General features: G+C 34.6%; 2 protein-coding genes across 6 annotated transcripts; one reads left to right on the top strand and one right to left on the bottom strand.

Moving 5' to 3' along the window:
* Positions 1 to 5,513: 5,513 nt before the first annotated feature.
* LOC147409384 (ubiquitin-conjugating enzyme E2 2-like) lies at positions 5,514 to 9,912 on the top strand. 2 transcript variants are annotated; one of them, XM_086428355.1, is made up of 6 exons: positions 5,514 to 5,837; positions 5,943 to 6,027; positions 6,168 to 6,215; positions 9,230 to 9,318; positions 9,429 to 9,514; positions 9,608 to 9,912. In XM_086428355.1, exons 1-6 carry the CDS (start codon positions 5,772 to 5,774, stop codon positions 9,648 to 9,650), a joined length of 417 nt encoding a protein of 138 aa, XP_086284481.1. In that variant the 5' UTR covers positions 5,514 to 5,771; the 3' UTR covers positions 9,651 to 9,912. The 2 variants fall into 2 exon arrangements, with proteins under 2 accessions (XP_086284481.1, XP_086284478.1); XM_086428352.1 differs by having other exon boundaries at positions 5,518 to 5,837; positions 6,123 to 6,215.
* A 441-nt stretch (positions 9,913 to 10,353) lies between these two features.
* LOC147409383 (zinc ion binding protein) lies at positions 10,354 to 19,694 on the bottom strand. 4 transcript variants are annotated; one of them, XR_015173572.1, is made up of 12 exons: positions 19,576 to 19,694; positions 18,825 to 18,896; positions 18,463 to 18,533; positions 16,985 to 17,063; positions 14,581 to 14,655; positions 14,306 to 14,420; positions 14,141 to 14,198; positions 13,989 to 14,060; positions 12,417 to 12,547; positions 12,202 to 12,325; positions 11,517 to 11,693; positions 10,355 to 11,262 (listed from the first exon to the last, which is right to left on the bottom strand). XR_015173572.1 is itself a non-coding variant. In XM_086428326.1 (11 exons), the coding sequence occupies exons 1-11, from the start codon at positions 19,600 to 19,602 to the stop codon at positions 11,618 to 11,620; spliced, it is 900 nt and encodes a 299-aa protein (XP_086284452.1). In that variant the 5' UTR covers positions 19,603 to 19,694; the 3' UTR covers positions 10,355 to 11,617. The 4 variants fall into 4 exon arrangements, 3 of the variants coding, with proteins under 3 accessions (XP_086284463.1, XP_086284452.1, XP_086284471.1); XM_086428326.1 differs by having other exon boundaries at positions 10,355 to 11,693; XM_086428337.1 differs by lacking the exon at positions 18,825 to 18,896 and having other exon boundaries at positions 10,354 to 11,693; positions 19,576 to 19,652.
* Positions 19,695 to 24,380: the final 4,686 nt, after the last annotated feature.

Below are 24,380 nucleotides of genomic sequence, written 5' to 3'. Positions count from 1 at the left end.
GTTGATTTTTGGTGAGAATGATCTCTACAATGAGGAGATCATCCTCACAAAAAATCAGCACATCTTGAAACTTCTAACCCTATTAAAACAAGTTCAAGAACCGTAAATTATTCCTTTTTTTTTTAAAAACTATTTTTAACGAGTTAGAAGTTTCAAAATAGGCTGATTTTTGGTGAGGATGATCTCTAGGCCATATAAACCATCCTCACTAAAAATTTGCTCATTCCAAAAACTTTAATCCATATAAAACAAAACAAAAAATGGCTATAGTGTGGGTAACCCTTATTAATTCATAAGGTGCTTTTATAATTACACATCTTTCATTTTCATCAAAAATTATTCATCCAAAATTAAGTTCTTTTAAAGTTGATTTCAAATTTTAATGACTTGTATGACATTATTATTTTTAATTTGAAATTTGTGGGCTTTTATGAATAGAAATTATTATTTATAAATTGAAGATTTGAGTATTATTTATTATTTAAAAATAAATTATATTTTAATTTTATAAGAAATAATATATTTTATTGTGTTTGATAATAAATAAGCATTTGAAACATGCAAACAATGTATAATATGATTGTAAGGGTAACAAAGACAATTTATCAGTTTCAGCAATGTTTAACAAACATGATTCAACATCTAAACAAATAACTTTTTCAGCACTTAAATTCAGTGCTTATAAGTTTCAGCGCTTAATGCTATTCAGCACTTATTTTTTTCAGTTTAACAAACAGCACCTAAGTCGAATAACGAGAGAAACGGGACTCCCTCGCGAGTAGAATACCTGAAACCACTTTTTTACATACTTTTTCTATCTCTGCGTGAGGGTTTGCTTTTCTACCCATATCCTTTTAAACTGAAATGGCATAATTGAGCCAATGTTGACCCAAATTTTAATGCAAAGTACTCCAAATTTTGCATAAAAATGACTGCAAATAGTTGCAAACATTAGTATCTTAATCAACACCCATCATCACAGCTTTCTCCCTCATTCAACCCCATTTCTGCCTCTCCATTATGAAGCGTGAATGTATCTTTTGGAGATTACTCTCTTTTGCTAGACATTGGAACATTTGAAACGAAAAGATTCCCGAATATTTTCAATTAAAGGGAGATCATCTACAATATTAGTTATTTATTTCTTATTCCACCACACGATTCATTTTAATTTCAAAAATGGTAAATTATCATTTTCAGAATCTAATTTTGTTATCAATTTTTTTTTCTTTTAAATTTTTTTTTAAATTTACTAAACTACCTTTTACTCCTTTAGTGTTTATTGTTAAACATTATATTGTGAGAAGAGTATTTTTGTAATTTGATTTTTTTCTTATTCAGGAATTTGATCATTTTCAAGAAACTTCTCAATAAATCAGCCTTTTCTAACATTAAAGCCTTTACCCTTATTACTTGAATGGTCAAAAAAAAAAAAAAAAAAAAATTTAGAGTATACGGTGGTATGTTTTGACCAAATAAATTTACCTTTACATTTTTCTTTAACGCGGTCTTTACTGTTGAAAAGAATGTTGACTCATAAATCCATGAAATTTCTCCTCAAGAGAGAGCATGAAATTGAAGATGGTGACCACCTTCCACCAAACCTATTCATATTTAAATAGCTCGTTTTAATTTCAAATTCAAGTTCATCTAATGGGATATTATTCAAATTCAACTGCAAAGTCTTCAAGCCTCTAGAAATTTTATTGTTTTATGAATGTAATTATTTTAATTTTGAGATCAGACTCTGATTTAAGCTGACTGAATCAATTTCTCCTAAGAGCGGATTTACAGTGGGGGGACTTGCCTTGCAAGAAATTTCAAAATCTAAAGGATTATTGAATGACAAATAATAATGGTAGATAAATAAATCCGTCACTATTGTTCCCACAAAAAAAAAAAATCACTCAAGTTACCCTCACATGAACAAAATCCTGACTTTGATTCTTCCTATATTAATTCCAACGGCTTCAATTGAAAAAAAATATATATTTAAATCTACAGAATAAACCACAAATGTAGGGCTCACTTTACTAGTTTTATGGGGATAAACTTCCCCAAGCTATAATTTTGTGGAGCGGATCCTCTGTAGCTCTTGTTCTACAGTCCATAGAACACCACATTCAAGGAAAATAACAACATAACCCTCTTGGATTAATGTTTTAGATCAGATTTGAAAAAAATATTAAAAATAACTATTTTTTTTTTGTTGCCTTAATCAAGTGTTTGAAAATGGGCGGTCAATGTATTCCAATATTTTAATGTCAAACGTTGATATGGGTTACAGGAGATTCACACTACAGAAGATTTACTCTCATAATTTTGTGGGATCCACTTTATTATTTTTTCTCTTCACCTCCTCTAACTTTATTATATTTCAACTTTTATCTTTTCAATATCAAAAGATTTTTTTATTTTAATAATACTTCTTTAACTTTAGTTTATAAAAATAGTTGATTGTTTTGTTTAAACTAGATTATCAGATTTTACAATCACCAAATCCCATTTTTATATCAATTAGACATTATTCTTAAAGACAGCTTACGTATAAGAAAACATTGAAACTGGTCCAAAGTAGTTGATTCCGCCAAGTTTGAACCACCTTTAAATTGAGTCAAAGTCAAAATCAAAATCAAAGCAAAGTCTAATTGGACAGATGATTCAGACCCACCAAATCCCCTTTTTTAGTTAATATACATAAAGAATTAACATTCAATCAATTTACATGATTCAATAGGTTGACTTTTACAATGTTAATACGTATGTTATATTGTTACTTAAGCCTATTATTGTAACTAATAGATCAATTAACTTAGGTTAGTTTTACGAAAACTTATCGTAATAATTGTAACAATCTAATTAGTGTTGCCTTTTTTGTTTCATAAAACACATGAACCCTTTTATCTAGACTTGAAATCAACAACGACATAATCATGGACAATGAGAACAAGATACTAAAGAGTACCCAAAAGGAGAAAAATGAGAAACACTTGGATTATTTGTACATCATGTGGATGCAATGGTTGTGATTTTTTATGTTTTCTTTTGCTATTTGTAATTATTATAATCATGTAAGTAAGGTTTACTTGAATTTTTTATTATTCATTTTCTTTAGTACAAATTCATCTAATAAGGAATTCTGCATGTCATGGCCAATTGACATACGTGACCACAATTATGTTATTTTTGTAAGATGTACTGGACTCATATAGTTGCATTTAGTCTCAGCTTTTTTCAATCACAGAATCCAACATTTGCTAGTCGTAGAAGTTAACAACATTATCATATAGGGCTTTAGTTACTATGTTGAGGGGTTCCACACATCTACAATAGTGTTTTTGGGCAATAGCACTAGTGTTTTTAGGCAACAAGAGGTTCGCATGACAGTATCAAGCATTCGATATGCTCAACATGCCATATCGGTAGGGCTACAACTCGGGTGAGTTGGGGATCAAAGAAACAAAGATATTTAAAAATATTTTTAAATTATAATAATATTAAGTTTGGGTTTGGAGAAATCATGCGAAGTTCGGGCAATCCAATGTCTATTATGCCTATACCCAACCCGATTTTATTCGGTCAAATTTTGTTTTTGCCCAAACCCAACCCAAGGTCGGGTTGAAACCATGAGTTCGGCTTTGGCCCACCCAAGTTGCAGCCCTACACATCGGGGCCATCTCTAATGTATCAACGCATAATGTCATTGATATTATACCATAATGTCACGAGGTTTGACACTTCCAAACCTATGTACATCAAGCAACTTGTACTAAGGTGCATCTTATTGTAAATAACCCCCCACAACAAAAATATAAGAAATATCCCAAGTACAATAACAAGCAAAAATATGTTTAAGAAAAATTAATGGAAGTAAGAAAAATTAGGAAAAACAACCATAATATAAAGAGTTACGTGATTCACCCAATAAGGACTACATCCACGTGGCAATCTGACAAGAAAATTGTCATTATCAATCTTAGAGAAAAATTCAAGGTCGAGTTTATAGAGAATGCCTTACAATAGATAGGAAAAACAACAAGAACCTCACATGCCATCAAAACTATCTAACTTCTTGCTCCAATTTGGTACCACAAGCTTGTAGGTCAAAAAACTATTTCAAAGAATTCCAATAAGGGCCATGTATCTTAAGACAAAGAAAAAACCCCAAACCCTTTGTTCCCTAGCTCCACCTCACTCCAGAAACCTTATCTTAGAAAGCTCTAAAAACCCTCTCTAGAGTATTCACGGTTTTAAAACTCGATTTCACATCTCGTCTCGTCCATACCAGATACTAAGTTGTCTCAAACGAGTTTTTCGATACTTTTGAGACGTCTCGTTCAACAATGTGAAAAATGAAAGAGGGGTTTTAAATCTCATCTGTTACATTGACTTGTCCATTTGTCTTGTCCATGCCTAATATTGAGACGACTTGGACGATACATTTCAATCTCGAACGAGTTTTGAAACCATATCAGAGATCAAACACATAAAAGATTCCATATATAAAAATATTTAATAGACCAAAATACCCTCAAGAAGAGTTATTTTGGATCAGTATCCTAACACATCCGTTACATGAGATTAGAAATAGCCAAATCCTCCCATCTAAAAATCCATTGTCTTTCAATTCTTCATTTTAAACAATCTTCATAAAAAAAACCTTATTTTTCTATCCAAAATTCTACTATTTACCACTTCCACTGAAATCTCAAATATTCACTAGATCATGGAGAGGCATGTCCAAAACGTTAAGGTGATTTCGACATACCCCCCTATGTTTTGTTAAATATTAGAGATACCCCTTATGTTTTGAGACGGATGACATGCATCCCTTGACCCCAATCTTCTAAATAGACTAAGGGTGAAAGACTCAAATGCTCTCAACTTTAATCTATAGTAAAAAACCTAGATTTCTCTTCTCCAAAATCAATTATCTTCAAGCTCTTCAACCTCCAAGATAATTTTCATCTATTCAATCTTATTTGCATCCATCATTTTCTATCTTGCCTTCTTTTGTAAAACATCTTAAATTTTTCTATCAAAAATTTCATCATTTTATACTTCTTAAAAAATTGTATCTTTCCTTGAGGTTTGAATGTTGAAGACTTGAAGTAGATACAATCTTAAGATAGATGATGAGGGTTAAATTTTTTATCCAAAATCCTTGAAGATGATTGATTTTTGGAGAGAGAAAAATATGGGTTTTAGGTTAGAGATTAAAGATGAGGGCATTTGAGTCTTTTCTCCTTAATCTATTTAAAAGACTGAGGTCAAGGGATGCATGCCATCATTTTCAAAACATAGGGGGTATTTCTAATATTCAGCAAAAAATAGAGGGGTATGTCTAAATCACCCAAATCGTTAAGTATTAAAACCGAACCGCTTTTGGCGAACCGAATGCTAACATTTCCCAGGGAACCGGTCATCTCTCGTATAGTTTTAGAGTCAGTTGACCGGTTCACAGGTTGAACCGTTAACAGTTAAAGTAAAACTAGGTGCCTCTCCTTAGTCGTAATCCCTTGGGCTTGTTACGATAGGCAGTCGCATTATTGGACACCTCTTCAGTGGCTACGCTTTGTCCAAATTCCAAAAACAAAAACCAAAACCAAAAAAATGGCAAAAAATCAGAGTTTGCATCCGATCTGTTTGAGGAAATTATAGGTTTAGAGGTTGTGAGCTTCAGGGATTGGAGATGACAAAATAAACACATAATTTTGTTTCCAAGATCTTTGCTTGTTTTTTTTTTTTTAATTTGGTTTCGAGCTTTAATTATGGCGTCTTCGGCGCAGCTTCGGCTTATGTCTGATCTAAAGGCCATTGTAAACGAGCCTCCAGAGGTGAGTTTCAGAGATTTTGATTAGTTTCTCACTATTTTCTATTATAGTTTCTAAATCTAGGGTTTATTTAGAAATTAAATTGAAATTTTCTTCAATTTGAATCAGGGATGCAGCGCAAGTCCTTTGTCCGATGAGAATCTGTTTGTTTGGAGTGCAACGGTATTTGGTCCTGATGAAACACCTTGGGAAGGTAGAGCTATTATATATTGTTTAATAATTTTTATTAATTTTTTTTTTTTAAAGGTTTTAGATCTTTTATTTGCTCAATTTTTGTTGGAAATTCAGGTGGAGTTTTTGGTTTACGATTAATTTTTGGGGATAATTATCCAGGGAAACCCCCTCGTGTTCGTTTCACATCAGAAATTTTCCATCCAAATGGTTAGTAATTTTTTTGTTTTTTTTTGTTGGTTAATGTTATTGGATCTATGAATTTATGGATTATGGAAAGTTTTCTGTATTTTTAATTATGATTTATGAATTATGATCATGGTTTCAAAACTCGGTTTGTTGTCTCGGATCAGACAATCCATATAAGTCGGTTTATAATAATTGATTTACATATATTTAAATTAAAATAATTATAATTTTTTAATAAAATAAGATCGATTAGAAAATGTTTAGTCATAAATCATGTTTTAGTTATATAATAAATATTTAAATTCTAAAAAATTATTATTATTTTAATCAAAATCCCAATTGACTCGGCTGAGTTTCACTGATTTGGGTGAGATTTTCAAAATGTCGTCTAAGACATCTCATTTATTTCGCAAGAAGATGTGAATGTTGAGACACAACGCATATCTATATCGTTGATGAATGAGACTGAGATGACTTTGGAGAGTCGTCTCGGTCTTGGACGAGATTTAAAACCATGTTTATGATAGATTGGCATTCCATGTTTGAATTTTTCTTAATTTATCAAGGCAAATTGATTGGTCTTGGATGAATAAGAAAGTGAGCCTATTTTTTTTAAGGAATCAAGTCTTCAGTTATCATGGTTTTAAAACTCGTTTTGGTGTCTCGGACAAGTTTTCTAATACATTTGAGTCATCTCGTTCAACAATGAGAAAAATGAACCGTGGTTTTAGATCTCGTTACGTTTGACTTGTCTATCTATCTCGTTCGTGGACGATACCAAGATTGTTCTATCTATTATCTATGTAAAAAAATAAGTATGTTATATTTATTGTGCTTTTGTAATTTACACTTGGGAACTGTTTTTCCCATGTGACATCCCAATAGTTTCCAATGTCATTGAGATCTTGTTGCAAACTCAAAAGTGATTGAGATATCTTATGGGAAGCATAGTACATGACCATTCATGAGAATAAATTATGGGGCCTGTTACATGATTTCTTCTTTTTAACCATTCTAGAGACACAAGGTTACTTCAAGGGTAACCAGTCTCCTTTGATAACTTTTGAATTCTAGAAATCGACCTCCTTTTCTATTGAAATCAAAGTTTTAAATACACAACAACTCTTCTCCTACAACTTAAGAACCACTAAACAACCGGGAGCAGATCCTCTGTATCTTTGTTTTCCTGTAGCCCTTTGTAATGCTGTTGAATGATTCCAAAAGCGCCATGTCAACAAGTTAATAAAACCCAGATAACCACCTCCATTTAAAACTGGAGGTTCAGTGGCCTTCAATTTTCAAAACCATAGATCAGGTAGAAAAAGAAAAAAAATATTCAATTTTTTGTTTGTTTTGTTTTGTTGATAAATCATATCTAAGCCATTAGCACAAGAGGGCTGTGGTGTTATTTTTTATTTTTTTAATAAATGTGACTCTCTATGTACTGTAGATGAAGTGCTACAAGAAAGTGAAGCTATAGAGGATCTGCTCCCAAAACAATCCCCCCCACCCCCCTCCCCAACTAAACAATAATCAGTAACTACTCCTACCCAATCCCATGTTAGACAACTCCCTAACTAATTGAAACTCAAAAATAAATAAAATAAAATACATCTTAAGGCATCGGATCTTGATGCATACAAGATCCTAGAGTTAGACATGTAACATAGCCCAATCAGGTTCAATGCAACTTGCACCCTGTACCCAACACAAGACAATGGTCTGGAACATTTAATGGGTGAGCAACCTATTGCACGGTACATGTGGATATTTTTCCTATTGTTAAGTTTATTTATTGTTCTCCTGGTATGTTTTGGCTATAAATTGGAAGGTTAAGATCTTCTAGCTGGATGTACTTTGGGCTGCAACCATCCAAGAACTGGGTCTCCAGTTCAACAGTCTTAATGGATGAGTGAGTCAGTCAGTCATATATATATGGTATTGGACGTAGGCCTTATGAACCTTCAAAGCACTAGGCTCCATCTTGCACGTCTTCTTATATGGTAAACCTCCAAGACATATCTTGGTACATTTTTGCCAACAAACACTAAATTTGTGGATGAGGAGTGGGGTATTCAAATACTAGGGGTGCAACTTGGTTCAGTTTGAGGTCAAATTGGAACCGAACCAACATAGGTCGGTTCCACAAAATGAGAACCTGAACCGAACCAAATTCCATTGAAACCAAACCAACCCAAACTGAATTCAAGTCGGTTTGGTTCGGTTCTACGGGTTGCTAATATTCTATAAATTGTAAGTAATATTTTTTAAAGATAAAATAAATATATATTAAAGATAAAATTTTATACAATAAATCACTAATCTATCCTTAAAAAGTCATTAGTTTATCCATAAAAAATTACTAATCTGTGACCTAACTCCTAAAATAATTCATAATAATTATTATACACATATATTTATTTATTGCATAGTACAAGCTTGATCTGAGAACCAAATCAAATTGATCGATTCTCCATTTTGAAACGCAACTTGTTCCAAACCACTCCAAAGCTATCGGTTTGGTTCGGTTCAGTTCTTGGTTTGAACCGAACCAAGTTGCACCCCTATCAAATACACCTGAATTGAAACTGATTCTCTCTATGCTACTTGCTACTTGACCACCAACTGCAATGATATTTCAAACAAATATGGTGGTGCTTCTTACAAAATTCAAGTGGAATACTATTGTTCCTGCTGCATTACTTTTGGCTTTGGAATACATAGATACCTATTTGAACCAAGTGTTGGGTGCAGTGGCCAGAGCCTCCCTCCAAAAAGGAAGAGGTGTTAAGTTCAAGCTGCCTTGTTAGCTACCCTCAGCGATTTATCCCAAAAAATACCTGGTGCATGTTGGGGAGAGAACTGCACATACCCCGAGGATTAGTTGGGTGCTCTAAGAGGCCCAGACACCTCGGTTTCCAAAAATAAATAGATACATATTATTATTATTATTATTTTGCATTCTTAACTTAGTCTCGTTTCCCTGTGCACCCCTGGCAAAGTTTGGCATCCTTACTGGTTTGTGACTTCCACAGTTTATCATGATGGAACACTCTGCTTGGACATCATTCAAGATGCATGGTCACCCTGTCATAATGTGTCTACAATTTTGACATCAGTTCAGGTAAGTGTTCATTCCGCTCTTCATTGCACCTCGACAGACACGCACACACACACGCACACACTAATGGATTTTATGTTAAAATATTTCTTTAGTGATTCAAATTACTGCAGTCACTTCTCACTGATCCAAATCCAGCAAGCCCTGCCAATCCTGAAGCTGCTCAGTTGTATCAACATGATACCCAGGCATATAACAGGTCTGAATTTTTCTAAGTTTGTTACTTCTGTTTTATTAGTTTTTGAATCCAGAAAACTTGTTTCATTTAACTCCCAACTTTGGGTGTTTGCAGGAGAGTGCGTCGATGTGCTCGTAGATCCATTGAATCTCCATGACTTCAGTTGGCAACCAACCCATCTATTTCATCCTGACTATTACACGAGTTCGAGTTGGATTTGGATTTGGAAGAAAAGAAAAAAAATATATATAAAAAAAGCTTTCCTTGTGTAACTATCAAGGATTTGCCTTCTGGTTCATAATAATGCTTGCATTTAAAGTTAGAAAAGCTTGAAATAGCCTAAACTTGAAATCTGTTGCATGATTACACTCACAGGATGCAGTCCGATCATGTATATATATATATTTTGGTTGAAGTCCTGTCTGATTCTTGAAAACTTCCTCCGCACGAGGGTTTTAATTATATGGAAGTTAAGTAATGAAAGTAACTTCCATAATACTATCTTGCCACTGTTGAAATGGATCTGTTTCCAGGTGATGGTCCCTGACATATTTTGTAGTGATGACAATAGGTACAATTCCTCACCTCTGCTCATGTTTGACTTTTGTCTCCAATTTATAGGCATAATTAAAGTACTAAGTTTTATGTCATGGGGGTTTAATTCCGGTCTAATATGTATCTTCAACGTTTTGGTGGGGGGGTGTATCCGGGCCTCTTAGAGCACCCAACCAATCCTCGGAACATGTGCAGTCCCTTCCCTCCAAACGCACCAAGTAATTTTTGGTATAAGACATCATTTTGTGTGGGGGGGGGGGGGGGGGGTGTTTTGTATCCGGGCCTCTTATTGCACCCAACCAATCCTCAGAACATGTGCAGTCCCTTCCCTCCAAACGCACCAAGTAATTTTTGGTATAAGACATCGATAAATGTATTTGCATCTCACATACCACTCTTTACTTGTTTAGAGTGCTGATTCAATTTCTTGAAAATGGTAGAATAATATGAAATTAGACTTTTGAGGGTATTTTGGCAAAAAAATTAGATACCCCAGATTTTCAAAAATGATGTCATGCCATCCTTGACTAAGTCTTCTATGAGAGATAAACATAAAAAAGACTGAAATGCCATCTTTATCCTGTTGCCAAAATTCCATGATCCTCACCCCAGAAAAATCTACTATCTTCAACCGATAATGTGAACTCCATCCCAGTTCATTTTAGTTAGAACTTTGTGAAAGAGCCTGCATTTTATGTGGATGAACATAAAAAATTTGTTTGCTTAAAATTATTTTTCCAACCAAGATTTTTAGATGCACCAGAAAATTGTCATTTACTCCAAAATATGAACCAACAATACCTTGTTGAAAAGCAAGAAGTCATAAACATCTTTAAGGAAAAATACCTTGTCAAAATGCAAGAACGTTCTTTCACAACGTTGGAGGTTTTTCTGAGAACTTAATCACCAGGACAAGCTCACAAGATTCAGGCCAAGTCTTGCCACAACCCCTAAAACGTCATTATTTACTAGAAGATAGGGGGTGGGGGGTGGGCAATATGATAAGAGTAACGAAGTACTAATAACAATAACAAACTAGGTAGTTTAGCTGGGAAGGCAGGTACAATGGGACTTCGGTCGAGCTTGAAACAATGCTGCAAGGGGTCAATCAAGAATGTCATGAAAGAATTTAGGATCTATGCAATATAGTCATTCTCTCCACCTGCACCTTCTTCTTTTCTTTGGTTTTCAGGTGTTAGGTTCATGAAAGAGGCCTGGCATTGGCACACAAAACAAAAACAAAAAAACAAACTTCCAAGTCAGGTAAAAAACCAGACAGGATGCTTGGCTTAGATGGATCTCTCCACAAAGCCATCTTTTGCTGCCCAGTTCTCTGTACCCCCAAAACATGACAGTGCCTCATGAGATTACTTTCTGGGATGCGAGTTCTCTTGGCCTCTTGAAAACACTAATTGACTTGAAACCTGGGATGAACATAATACTGACATAAAATAGAGACAACATTTACCTTAACAAGAAACCAACAATTTGACAGGTTGAAAGGAATTGTTGTAAACTTTGAATTTAACTTGATATGAAATGTGTGGTCAAGGTCAACGATGCACCATCTTACTCATGAACACTGACTTTGACAGCAACTGGTCCCGAACAGTAGGGGCAGTTCCCAAACAGAACATCAAATGACCTGCAATACATCATTTAAGACAACCATAAATTAAGTAACCAAAAGGATACTTGATGGGGCATACGGATGGCAGATATGCAAGGGACATGGGGACCTCTAAAAGAGTTTCCCTTGGGAGCCCTATGCTAAACATCAACCCCAACAGATGATTGCAACCCATATTAATCCCATCAGATGATTGCAACCAAAATCATTTTGACTTCTTTTCTCCTAGATTGTTCACCGGAAGTATCCCAAGGCCAAATTGTTACAATGATCCAATAGGATAGATTTTTGGTGGAGGTCTTCCGGGTAGGGCCTATGTATCAGTAGGGTCCTAATCTCCAGAATATCTACTGGGTTTACTTTGAGATCTACGAGGTAGAAACCTTCACAAACATTGAAATATGCCAAAGAACAAGGAACACAGGAAGCTGCAAATAGTATAATCATACAACTTGTTCCAGATGATATTCACAGATGAACTAGATGCAAATGCAATACAGCTTTAGAGATAATAGCAACGTACTGCCTTGTTGTTGTGATAGAACGCAACCAATCCCCAAGACAAACGCTATGAAAAGCCCTATTGCAGCTGCTGTTATCACAAGTATAGTCGGGCCCACTTCCACTCTTAGCTCCAAGTTCATCGTCTTGATTAACAAAAAAAAAAAAAAATAGTTGTCGGTAAATAAATGACCGAGAAACCTTGAAAATTTTCAAAGCATGTACTTTCAAGTTTACCAATTGGAAGACAGTGAGCATAACAAATTCCACATTCTTCTTGCTGATCATTCTTCGGGGCATCTGGAGATCTAGGTAGGGAAGTCTCCAATATACTGGCAAGATTTTCAGGGAATAGTTTGTCCTTCATCCTGTGAAGCATAGCAGATCACATAAACTGCCAAGCTGGGATATTGATGAAGGAAATAACATGAGACGTTAATGCTGCAAACACTGTGTTATGGTATTCAAAACAGACTTTCTAAAGGAAAAGATAACGGATAAGAAAGGGTATTTTTCAGAAAGGTCTCATGGCAACTAGGTTACAGACTACCAAAATATCAACTTATTAGGCTATAAAACTTACTTTGGCGAACTCAAGTTAGTTGAAACCTGGTTCTTTTGTTGTTGATGATGATGTAGTAGATGATAACAATGCATATATGAATAAGAATAGAGATGCTCTCCATTCTTATCTCCCTATTTGTACTCACTCCTGTGGATGGGGCCCATATCGATAACATATTTTAGACAATCCAACCGTAAAGTAAATTATGCAAGCCTTGAAGATCATCCTCACAAAATTTAAATCCATTCTTACATACTTCACTAAAACTTGACTTAAATTTGAAGAATATGGACTATTAATTTGAGGAAGCTTTTTAAAATAGTAAATTTACTGATTTTTTGTGACAATGATCCTCTGGTTGAAAATTACTAAGTACAAATGGATGGTCTAAAATGTTATCCATATCGGCCCCACAGGCGTGAGTACAAACAGGAAGTAGAAAATACATGAGTTCTTTCCATGAAGATTAGACAAAAAATGATAAAATGAAATAGTTTCAGCATAGTTTGGTTACTCTGCCAAACTATAAAGTTCAATGATTTCTGCAATAAAATAAAGAAAAATATAACCTTCATGTTAAAATTAGAAATAAGAAATGAACATATACCAATCAAATTAAAGGAAAAAAAAAATTATGAAATGAGAATAAGGTCAGCTATGCTTTATGAAGTTGAACGTTTGCGGTCACGCATTGCTAATATATTGAGCATATAGCATAAATGAGGATGAGAAAGATGAGTGCAAAACTAAGAAAGATAAAATTAGAAATGAACGCAGATGAGAAAAAGTAGGAGTAGCTCTAATAGGCAATAAACTATAAGAAAGTCAATTGAGATGGTTTGAAACGTACATCGAAGGCCAATTAAAACCTCAATTAGAAGGAATATGCATGTTTAAGGTTCTAAACGAATGAGAAAAGGTCCAAAAGAACCTGTATTAAGGTCGTGAAAGCGAATATGAACACACTATCAATAATAGAAGATGTGGTGTTAGAAAGAATTGAATACAGGAAAAAAGATTCATTCAACCAACCTCAGATCTTTGAGATAAGGCTTCGATGATGATGATGATGATGACTCCTTCATGCATTTGCATGATATATAGATACCCAAACACACGTAATAAATAGTTGCAAAGTCATTTTCAATTTTAATACGAAGAAATAAATATTTCATATGTAAACCATGTGATTGACATCATAACTCAAACGACCAAAAAATCCATGAACATGGCTTGAAATTTACCATCGTTTGCTATTTCTCCTCCATGTCTTCCTTATAGAGTCAACTGTTGGGTCTGGACCCAAAAAACGACACCTAGCACCACAATCCCATTAATGAATGAAAGATAAGGCAGCATAAGCAACATTATAAGCCAAGTTCAGATAAATTCTTACTCTGGTAAGGAGCTTGGATTGGAAGCATTTACAGATACTACGATATAACAATCATTTCCTAATCAAATTGAAAGTGTTGACTAGGATCAATGGGAAGATGTGGTGTAATATAAATACACTAACCACCAATGCATGTGTGATTTAAAATAAATAAAAAAATCTCACCTAGGTTAATCTGGCGACATGATGTAGCACGGGAAGGTTGTCTTGGATGAACAACCCAAAGAGCTTTGTCAATATCATCCAAAGTGGACCAAAATTCTTGAAATTTCTCCAAATGCTGGATATAATTGTAAATGAAGTGCATTCATTAGGAAAATCATGCATTCATGAGCACAGGAGCTATTGATATGGTAGACCACATCCTCAAACAGAAAAGGGAAGTAGTCGAAATAACAAGTTATACACTACAACTTGCTTAGCAAATTTGCCAGAGCTACCTCACGAAACTGGTGCACAACATCCTTCAATCTTGATATTGTTGACCACTTCAACGCACAAACGTAAGGCACATCCTAAAAAGGAAGATGTAATAAAAGATTTAGGTGCAAAATGTTTCCAAAATGTTTGCTGCTATGTTGCATTGATAAGCCAGGTTGGGAGGGTATAAAAGATCATAGCTAAAACTATAGCTACTTAGATTAACTTGATTCTACCTACTTCAATCTATGTGGACCAAGGAGACTTTGTAAGAGGCAAGCAAATCTTAAATGGTGTTCTTTGCAAATGAGTGCATAGATTCAAAACAACATTATGGCACTCCAGATTTTGTTTATAAGATTAACATGGAAAAGGAGTATGATCATGTAAGTTGGCGGTTTTTGACTAAGGGTGACTAAAAAAAGAGGATTTGGAATGAAATTTGTGCTTCCACTATTGTTGGTCAATGGCTCCCCTACTGACTTTTATAAGGTTGTAGAGGCATGACACCAAGGTCCTCTTATCTTACTTACTTTTCAATATGATAGTGGAAGCCATGGATTAAAGATGAAATAAGAGATTTAGATACAAAATTTTACACTTTCCAAAATGTTAGCAGTCATGGAATATCATGTAAATTGAGAGTTTTTGGATTAGGTCGTGGCTATACAAAGAGGAATTAGAATGAGACTTGTGTTTCCACTGTGTTGGTCAATGTCTCCCATATTGACCATTCTAAGGCTCTAGAGTCATGAGACCAAGGTCCCCCTTAGCTTATTTATTTTTCAATATGACAACAGAAGCCACAGAAAGAATGATCTGATAGAACCGCAGAGAAAGGGTTCTTGGACGGTTATGGGTGGTAAGAACCTTAAAATTTCTTGTTTTTAGTTTGCAGATAACACCTTATTATTTGTCCGAGTGTCTCGATCTGAACTCTAAATCTTAAGAGGTTTGTCTTGTTGCTTTGAGACAGTTGGCTATAGTATAGAGTAAGGTAGATGAAGTGGTGAATACCGAGTAGCTGGCTGGTATTTTGGGTCGCGAGTTTGGTAAGTTACCTTCAAACTACTTGGGTCTCCCTTTAGGAGTGAATAATCATTCAAATCCATTTAGGACCCGGTCTTGGAAAGATTTGGAAGAAGGTTGGCTTCTGGGTAGAATGTAAGGGACTACTCTGTGAGGATTTTGTATTTAGATGGAGGGTTGTTACCACTGCAGTAGGTTTTGTTTTATTTTTTTCATATTTTTTTTCTTTCCATGGCAGGTCCCCTAGACCAGGGTTACCCAATTCGTTAGTTTAGTACCGAACCACGAATCGGTTCGAACTCAACCAATTTGCGGTACGGTTCGTTGTAGGTTCGTGAAATGAAGCGAACAACTTGAATTTCATTTTACTTTTACTTTTACTTTTTTACATCCTCCTCCACCTCGTCATAATATATGAACTATCCCCCTAAAGTTTTGAACTGATAGTATGCCCCCTTTGACCTTAGTCTTTAATAATAGACTAATGAAAAATGACTAAATACCCTCATTTTCAACCTATGAAAAGAAAATGTTGATTTTTTTCTTCCCAAAATCTGCTATCTTTAGCCTACTCATTATTCAACTTTCAAATGCGCTGCGAACTGGGTTCATTCTCAAGTGGCGAACCACTTCGAACCGAACAAACCCACAAATCAGGTAACATAGCCCTAGATTTCACAGCCACATTGTATAATCGTTATGTATCTCTTTCTCTAAGCTAATAAATTCTACACTAGTAAGAAAAATTGCATTGATACAAGTAAGCTATCGACTTTGGCAGACCTGAAATATGGAATTCATGAATTCAACAACATGATTTAAAGTAAAAAAAACTAAAAGAGTTTATATAACAATAAGGATAATTACAGTTATGATGTTATGTAAAGTGAGATCCTATGATCTAAGGTTATATCACAATAGACAAGAGCATACATTTATATAGAGTTATATTTGCTCATCATCATCAACCCTTATTCCCAAATTTTGGAATTCAGGGTTAGTTGAACAAATCATGTTCCTCCATTCAATGTTGTCTAAAGCCATGAAGTGAAATGTAAGCTGTATTTTATATACATAAAATTTTAATGTGAAAAGGTCGAACTCGTACTTGTGGTAAATGATATGTATTATCTTGCATGTAAAAAGAGAGAGACAATGATAAATTCAGAACACATCAGAGTCCACTCTCGGTATCAGACACATGTTCAGCATGGGCGCTACACCCATTTACAAGAAACCATAAATGCGGGTCTGCAGTTCACACAAAAGAATGGGCAGCCAAGGCATCACTATTAGCTGAAAAGATAGATTTTAGTTCAATATTTCAATCAAGATTCAACTTTAACAAACCAACAAGAGGCATGGGATCATAAACTTCAGTAAAAAGAAACCAACCGCTGAAATCGAAGGTGCACATTTGGGATAGCTTCGAGGCAAATGTATCGCCATAACATGCGTTTTTCCCTTCTTATCTCTAGCACTCAGAAATAAGTAAGCCTAAATTAGTAAGTTATGAAAACAAAATGAATCTATGTAAACAAAACAATGAAACAAAAGGCTTATGAAAATATTTTCAGTATATTATTGACGTGCATGGTTTTATAATGTCTAATCTCTAATATTTAATAAAAAAAGGTCTGATGAAATTATTCAAGCAAAAAAATTAACTTCTTTAGATCATATATCACTTAGTAACTCAGGAGAAACCTGTATGGATTAATGCAACATGGCTGTATGCTCTACACTCTCTTGTAATCCATGGAAACTCATACTTCGAAATACTAGACATGGTCTTTATATAGAAGGTAGGAGTATTAAAATATTCAAGTATGCCATTGTAATATGTATGAAGGGACTTGGGTATTAGTGACAAGGGTTTGGACTCCAAAGTAGCTCTCTAGAGTCTTGACTCTCTCTTTCTAGTCACATTAACAAACAATACATCATTTGCAAATAACATTCACCAAGGGACCTACTCTTGATTGTGAACAATTACTTCATCTATAACTAAAGCAAGCAAAAATGGGACTAGAGCCAATCCAATATGAGTCACTTGTAACTAGGATAGAGAGAAATGTTCAAATAGTTCATGCCGACTCCAGTTTTGGGGAGAAGCATACGATGGTGATGACGATAATGCCCTTGGCACTACCATGGCATTGAATGACAATGATCATTGAATTTTATTCTAACCTCCTTTTTTTGTTGGTTACATATGACCACTTTCATTGCATTAAAAATCCACATCCATGCTATGTTTTGAATGAGTACTATTAAAACATTTGATAATTCTTCACAATTGAGGAGAATACCAATAAATTTTTACCCTTTGATATAAAACTTTCACATAATGCAAGATGTAGCCTTTTCAGCCAACAATAGCATGCCCTCAAAGCCCTTGTTTCTCAAGAAGAAAGAACTTTATCACAAAATTACTAATGCATAACCACCAAATCGCTTTTATGGTAGTTTGGTATAATATTGGTTGATGTGCATTAATGTTCACATATCTATTCGCTCTTTATTCAATGGATCTATATCTTCTAAATATATCAAGAACTACATTTCCAGTTTCCAGAAAGTTTCTTAGCCCTTGACTTCTATCTAGTAAAATTTTGAATCATATTACACATTGTATAAGATGCTTGCTGATTCAACATCAACTTTTCTTCAGCACAATGGAAGTGATGTTCACTGAATGCAACAAAAGGCTAGAATTTCAAAAAATAAAAGTAAGACATTCATAGAAGCATCTTCTACACCAATCTCAGATAAAAGACATATAAAAGAAAACTCGGTCTTTACTTCATAAGCAAAAATAAATCGAAGTACATATAGATTGTAAGCATGGAAGTCTTCCTTTCTCAACTTACATGATGCGGAAGGTAATAAAGGTTAGGTCTTCACCCAACCCCACCAAATGTTCCCATCCAACCTCTTCAATCTGTAAATAAATAAATAAATAATGAAGGGCACTAGATGAGAAAACAAATTTAATTAGATAGTATTAGAGATCTTCATCAAGAAATCCAAGTACATTATCCCATGGATTATGTACTAAAAACTAAACAAATTTCATGTCTATGTGTATGGTTATAAGAAAATTTGATATGCAAGTATAAAGCATCACAAATTAAATACTAGACATTTATGTTGTAAATGATAGAGGTTGGAGTCATGAACTTAACAATCCATTATACATCACCATGAAACTGAAGGTATGCATCTGATTTACCTCTGAATACACAGAGCGATGAAAAGAAGATGAAAGAGCCAATTCTTTTCGTCTTCTTTTTTCAATATATTTCTACAATTACAAGAACAGTAAATTGTGAGAAATCAATGTTACAAAGAAAAGCATGATATTTAAACAACCTCCCGCTTAACTGCAAAAGAGATTCTACTATGTCAAAACAATGAATTTCCATTGTAACCAGTAATTTGGACAAACAAACTTCTACTAGCAATTCTTCAAAAGGCATGTTTCGTTTCTAATAACATCGATTCATCGAAAATCTACTGAGATTTAGAGTTTGAAAGCTAAAGCAATTAAAAACTCTATGTTTTACATGATATTGTACTCTTTCCAAATGTGTTTCCAGAATTCCGTGTCTTACACAATCAGAATTCATGTTTAGATCTCAGATTTTTCGATATCGACATGATGTTTGCACACACTCACACACACACACAAAATCATTTAAGTAATTATATGCAAAATCGAGCAGATTCAAAACAACATTACAGGTTTTGCTCTAAAATGGATTGAATCTAATCAAACTCAACTCAAATCGAGAGTCAATATGGATGAAATTAAGCAAACACAACAGAGATATTCAAGTTTCGATTGAATCTCGGTAAAATCCCCAAAAATGTTCCATTGAACTGAAATTTCATAAACATTACAAACGTTAGGCAAAAATGAGGTAACGAAACTTCAGACGTTACTGAAACAAACGTTAGGCAACAATGAAACAAACCCTAACCTTCGCGACTTGAGTAATTTCTGCCATTAATGAGCACCTGCAGCTCCTAAAGAGAGAGAAGAGAGAGAGCGGGAACGATTAGAAACATAAATCGAGATTGTGATACTTCAGTGCGCGGGGTGCATAATTCACCATCACTTACAGGCCGTTTGAGCCGGCCTTAAGCCTTGGGCTTAAGTGGGCCCAAAAAGTGTTTCACATAGCCTATTCGTCGTGACCAATGTTTTGAACATACATTTATGAACAACAGTTCAATGTCGAAGATTCCTTTACTTAGGACTGGCCCAAGATTTAGCCTAATAAACCTTTTTATCTATCTGTTTGAACCGGATTGGGGCCCATTAGTACCAGTAAGAAAGATCAGTTTGTTTGATTGGCGGATCCTAAAACTAGGCCCCAGTCTTGCCTTTTGTTCTAGAGATATAATACCAAGACTAGGCTCATTCGCTTGAAGCCCATTGGTTCTATCCAACCCATTAATAGACCAGGGCTCAATCTAAAACAACTATATGACATTGTTATAGAAAAATTCGAAAAGGGGTTGGGATTAAGAATGACCCGTGAAAAAAACATATGATCCGAACCCTTTAAACACAAAAACCAATGGCTCAGATCCTTGAGCCATAAATGTTTATGGCCCATCTCTCTGGTTTCGAGCAAACACATGATCCGAACCCTTTAAACACAAAATCCAATGGCTCAGATCCTTGAGCCATAAATGTTTATGGCCCATCTCTCTGATTTCGAGCAATTGGATTCAAGTAGTTTTCATAACTTCTTGAATTAGGCTTCTGGGTGGCTTCGGGCCCACGATGAAAAATGCTTGAATACATCGTTTAGGAATCTCCGATATCTTTTCTCTTTTTCTTTTTAATCTATGTCCTGACTCATAAGAAGCAATCGCGCGCGCACACATAGAGGAGAGTTATTATTGGCACCCCACATTTTAATTATTAACCCTAATTTTTTAAATTATTTATCACAACTTAATCAAAGATTAAAACACACTATTTAAACATAACAAAAGTTTGGGTTTTATTACTTCAGCGTTATGAGCACTATAGCACATTCAACCAACTTCAGTAGTTGTTTAATATTAGGATTAGGCTAATATAAGATCTTAAATCTGACAAATGAAAAATATAAGGGTATGTTTGATTGCACATGGAAAATAGGATGGAAAATCAATTTTCATGGAAAATGACATTTTTCAAGTGTTTGATTGCACATGGAAATGAAATTCATTTTCCACCCCATTCAAAAAGTCCACTAAATCATGGATTTCATTTTCCCACTTATATGGGTGGGAAAATGAAATCCACCCATATTTTCCATCATCAATTCTTCCCTACCACCACCACCACCACCACCACTGTTACACTAACCTCGTCGTCGTCGTCATCGTCATCGCCGTCACCATCGACTTTGTCTCCGACCACCTTCTCTCTCTCTTCTTCTTTTTCTTCTTCTTCTTCTTCTCCATCCCTCACCTCCTCCGTCGCCACCACCACCACCACGTTCTCCCCCCATCTTCCTCACTTACCTCCGTCGTCGCCGCCACCGCCACCTTCGCCGTCACATCCTCCCCTCTTCCTCTTCCTCGTCATCTTCTTCTTCCTCTCCCCCTCCTCTTATCTTCTTCCTTCTTCTCCTCTTCTTCTTTTTTCTCATATTTTTCCATGATTTTATTCAAGTGAAATCAAACAATGGAATTTGATTTTCCAACCTTACCTATTTTCCACAACTAATTTTCCATGGATTTCAAATTCCATGGAAAGTGACTTTCCATGCAATCAAACATACCCTAAGAGAGAGAGAGTTTCTATTGACACCCTAACTTTTACTTATTCTCAACCATTGCCTTTTCTTTATGATGGAATAAGTAAAAGTTGGGGTGTCAATAGCAACTCTCTAAAAAACCCAATCATCCTCCACCTTCCTTCATACTCCAATTCATGATAAATTAACATATTTATTTATTTATTTTACAAAGGTTGGTTCAATTCTATACGAACCTTGAATCAAGAACCAAACCACAACTTTTTCTGAACCAAACCAACTCAAAGTCATCAGTTTGGTTCGATTATCAATTTAAACCGAATCCTACACTTTAGAGGTAAATAATGTATAACGTAATAAAGGCTTAAAGTGCAACATGGCAAATCAACTATAAGAAGGAAAATAATAGCATCTCCATCAGATGAACAGTTGAGAAGGAAATTCTCAATCCCTAGGAAGTAGTACCAATCCCTAGAATTGATTATTAAAGGAATCTATAATATTGATATTTAGTGTACATTAACCCAAGGGGTTGGCTCAATGGCAATTTCGGAGCGATAAGCGATTAATGCCTATAAGCCCTAAGTTCAATATCTAATATGAGTATTAATTTCTTAGGGCGCACCCTCACTTAATTGGTGTGTGTGATGTGCAGGCAACCCAGATACAAACCCAATCCGTTGTCTATAGGGACACCCGATTACCGAAAATAATAATAATACTTAGATTACATCAATCAAAAAAATATTGCAAAAAAGGCAAAAACATTGATTCTTAGTGATCAATACTTGTCCCCCAAAGGCCTTTTATCTTAGGGTGTTCGTTCAATATATCTTCATCTCTCAAGAGTCTATTTGATGGAAATCTTTAAATTAAACGATATCTAAAAAATTTGTACCGATAATGAGGGCACCTTTGTTTCTCCACATATATTCGCATCAAACGTCATTTTAGATTAGATTTGATGGAAAAATCTTTACAAGATCGAGTCGAATTTTAGCTTATAAGATAATGCTTTGCAACCACCATCCCGACAGAAATAAATAAATTGAAGTAACAACCAAATTTGATTGGGACCCACTTGTTTACATAGAAATCGAAGTCTTATCTATCTTTAACATTTCATGTAAACAATCATGATGTTCAACTTGCAATTATCAAAGGCCCCACCATTAGAACCTAACTGGTCTAGTACACGTGGCACGTGATATTGGATACACTTTCGTCGTATCATCAATTTTCAACTGGACTCCTCTCAATCTATTACTCTGATAAGACAGTTTGTGGGACCCACACAAAAATTCCTCATCACCTACCTTTGATACGATAGTGCCAGTAGCCATCCATTATTCGAATTACAAACCGTTGATGATCCTCGGGGATCTACAGTACGTGTCTCGAGGACCATTCAATAGTGTGGATGATCACTCACCTAGTCCAATAAAAAATTTATGAAGGATTAGGACGTTTATTATAGAGGCCGACTAGCCTTTCTAAGTTAATAAGTATTTCACCCTTTCTAAGGGTCCTTGGGCTCACTTTGTGACATCCAATAACATGTAGGTAGTCATTTTCAAAGCTTTGGGACAAATTAAATTACTTTTTTAGAAATAAAATAAAAATTATATCTTAATATTTTCGATGAAATCTATAGAGGGTTGTGACGTTGGATTGCTTATGTGGTAATCCATTTGATGGAAAAGGAAAAAAGATCTATGATTCTGGGTCATAAAATAAAAAGCCGCCCGCAAATCTATGGCTAAAATAATTCCACCTCTTAAAATGCAACAAATTGAAGGTTAGGGTCTACCAAATGTATACGAATCTACCAAATGTATACGAATATCATACATTATTAAATTTATAATTATATAACAAAAATAGCTAAAATATATCATAAAAGAATACATTTACTCACATCGTTAATTCCTTTTTTTATTTAGAACTAGAATGTAGCATGTGCAAATGCACATGTATTAGAAGGGTTTATTTGTAATCTAAAATTTTGTTTCAATGATTTTTGAAGTTTAGATGGTAAAAAGGATATTTTTAAAATATTAAAAATTAATAAACATACTTATAAGGTAATTATAGGGTTCTGAAATTACAATTTTCTTGATTTTTGGCAAAAATAATCTTAATTATATTAAGTTCAAATATTAAGGTGGGGGCATTTATGAGATACAAATTTTTGTGTCGAACTATTTCTATTGTTCGTTCTCCCGTTATAATAGTAAAGATGCAATCATCTAAGCTTTTGACCAAAATAATCCTTGATTATAGTAAGTTTAAATGAAAAGGTTGGGCAATTATGAGATTAAAATTTTCATGTTGAACCGCTTTTACTCCACTTTCTCTCGTTATAATAGTAAAGATGGAGATTCGACTTCTCATTTGATGAAAATTAGTATCGAATGATTCCAAAAAATTGATAAAAGTGCATGAATATAATATTTTTATACAATTCTAAACCAACCCAAACCCTAAAAAACCTGCTTGGGCTTATCCATTTTAGGCCCAATAAGAGTTTGGGATTCAACTTAGGCACAGTTGGTCACTTTGTAGCTGGGTTAGTAGACAGTCAAGCCCGCCTAAAACCCTACATCGACAGACCCATATGCGTGGTTCTCTAAGATTTATGTACTAAGCATCATTGGTCTCTTTTTAATACCCATCCGGGTTTTTGGGGTATATCTGTTACCCCCACCAACTTTTACTAATGTCACACCAATTTTTATACAAATCATCAAAGAATTGCGCACAGTTGGTGGCGTTAGCAAAAGTTTGTGTGGCAATTCTCTAGATTAAGGATTAAAGAACCTTATATGATTTTAAGGAATAAAAAAAAAATTCCAAAAAATAATAATATAGCATTGTAATTTTCACTCTTAGAAGACCCTAGTCAAAGGGTATGACATTAGTTGGAAAAAAAGAGTAGGGTCTTGAATCTCTGACTGTCATATTCACCAAACCCTTAAATAACAAAAGCAAAAGCTATAGCCAGAACTCACTAGTACCGTTGATTT

The sequence above is a fragment of the Akebia trifoliata genome, chromosome 2 (genome assembly GCF_017979445.1).
Source record: "Akebia trifoliata isolate Shusen 1 chromosome 2, ASM1797944v1, whole genome shotgun sequence".
Taxonomy (NCBI): Eukaryota; Viridiplantae; Streptophyta; class Magnoliopsida; order Ranunculales; family Lardizabalaceae; genus Akebia; species Akebia trifoliata.
Note: the sequence above shows the minus strand (reverse complement) of the source record. Positions and strands in the feature narration are given on the sequence as shown.

Excerpts from the sequence above, each read along its gene's own strand:
- LOC147409384 (XM_086428352.1), top strand. The coding sequence starts at position 5,772 with ATGGCGTCTTCGGCGCAGCTTCGGCTTATGTCTGATCTAAAGGCCATT. Across the intron at positions 6,216-9,229 it reads AGAAATTTTCCATCCAAATG|TTTATCATGATGGAACACTC; the intron begins GTTAGTAATTTT and ends TGACTTCCACAG. Across the intron at positions 9,319-9,428 it reads CAATTTTGACATCAGTTCAG|TCACTTCTCACTGATCCAAA; the intron begins GTAAGTGTTCAT and ends AAATTACTGCAG.
- LOC147409383 (XM_086428326.1), bottom strand. The coding sequence starts at position 19,602 with ATGGCAGAAATTACTCAAGTCGCGAAG. Across the intron at positions 18,897-19,575 it reads AAATTACTCAAGTCGCGAAG|AAATATATTGAAAAAAGAAG; the intron begins GTTAGGGTTTGT and ends TTGTAATTGTAG. Across the intron at positions 18,534-18,824 it reads ATCGCTCTGTGTATTCAGAG|ATTGAAGAGGTTGGATGGGA; the intron begins GTAAATCAGATG and ends ATTTATTTACAG.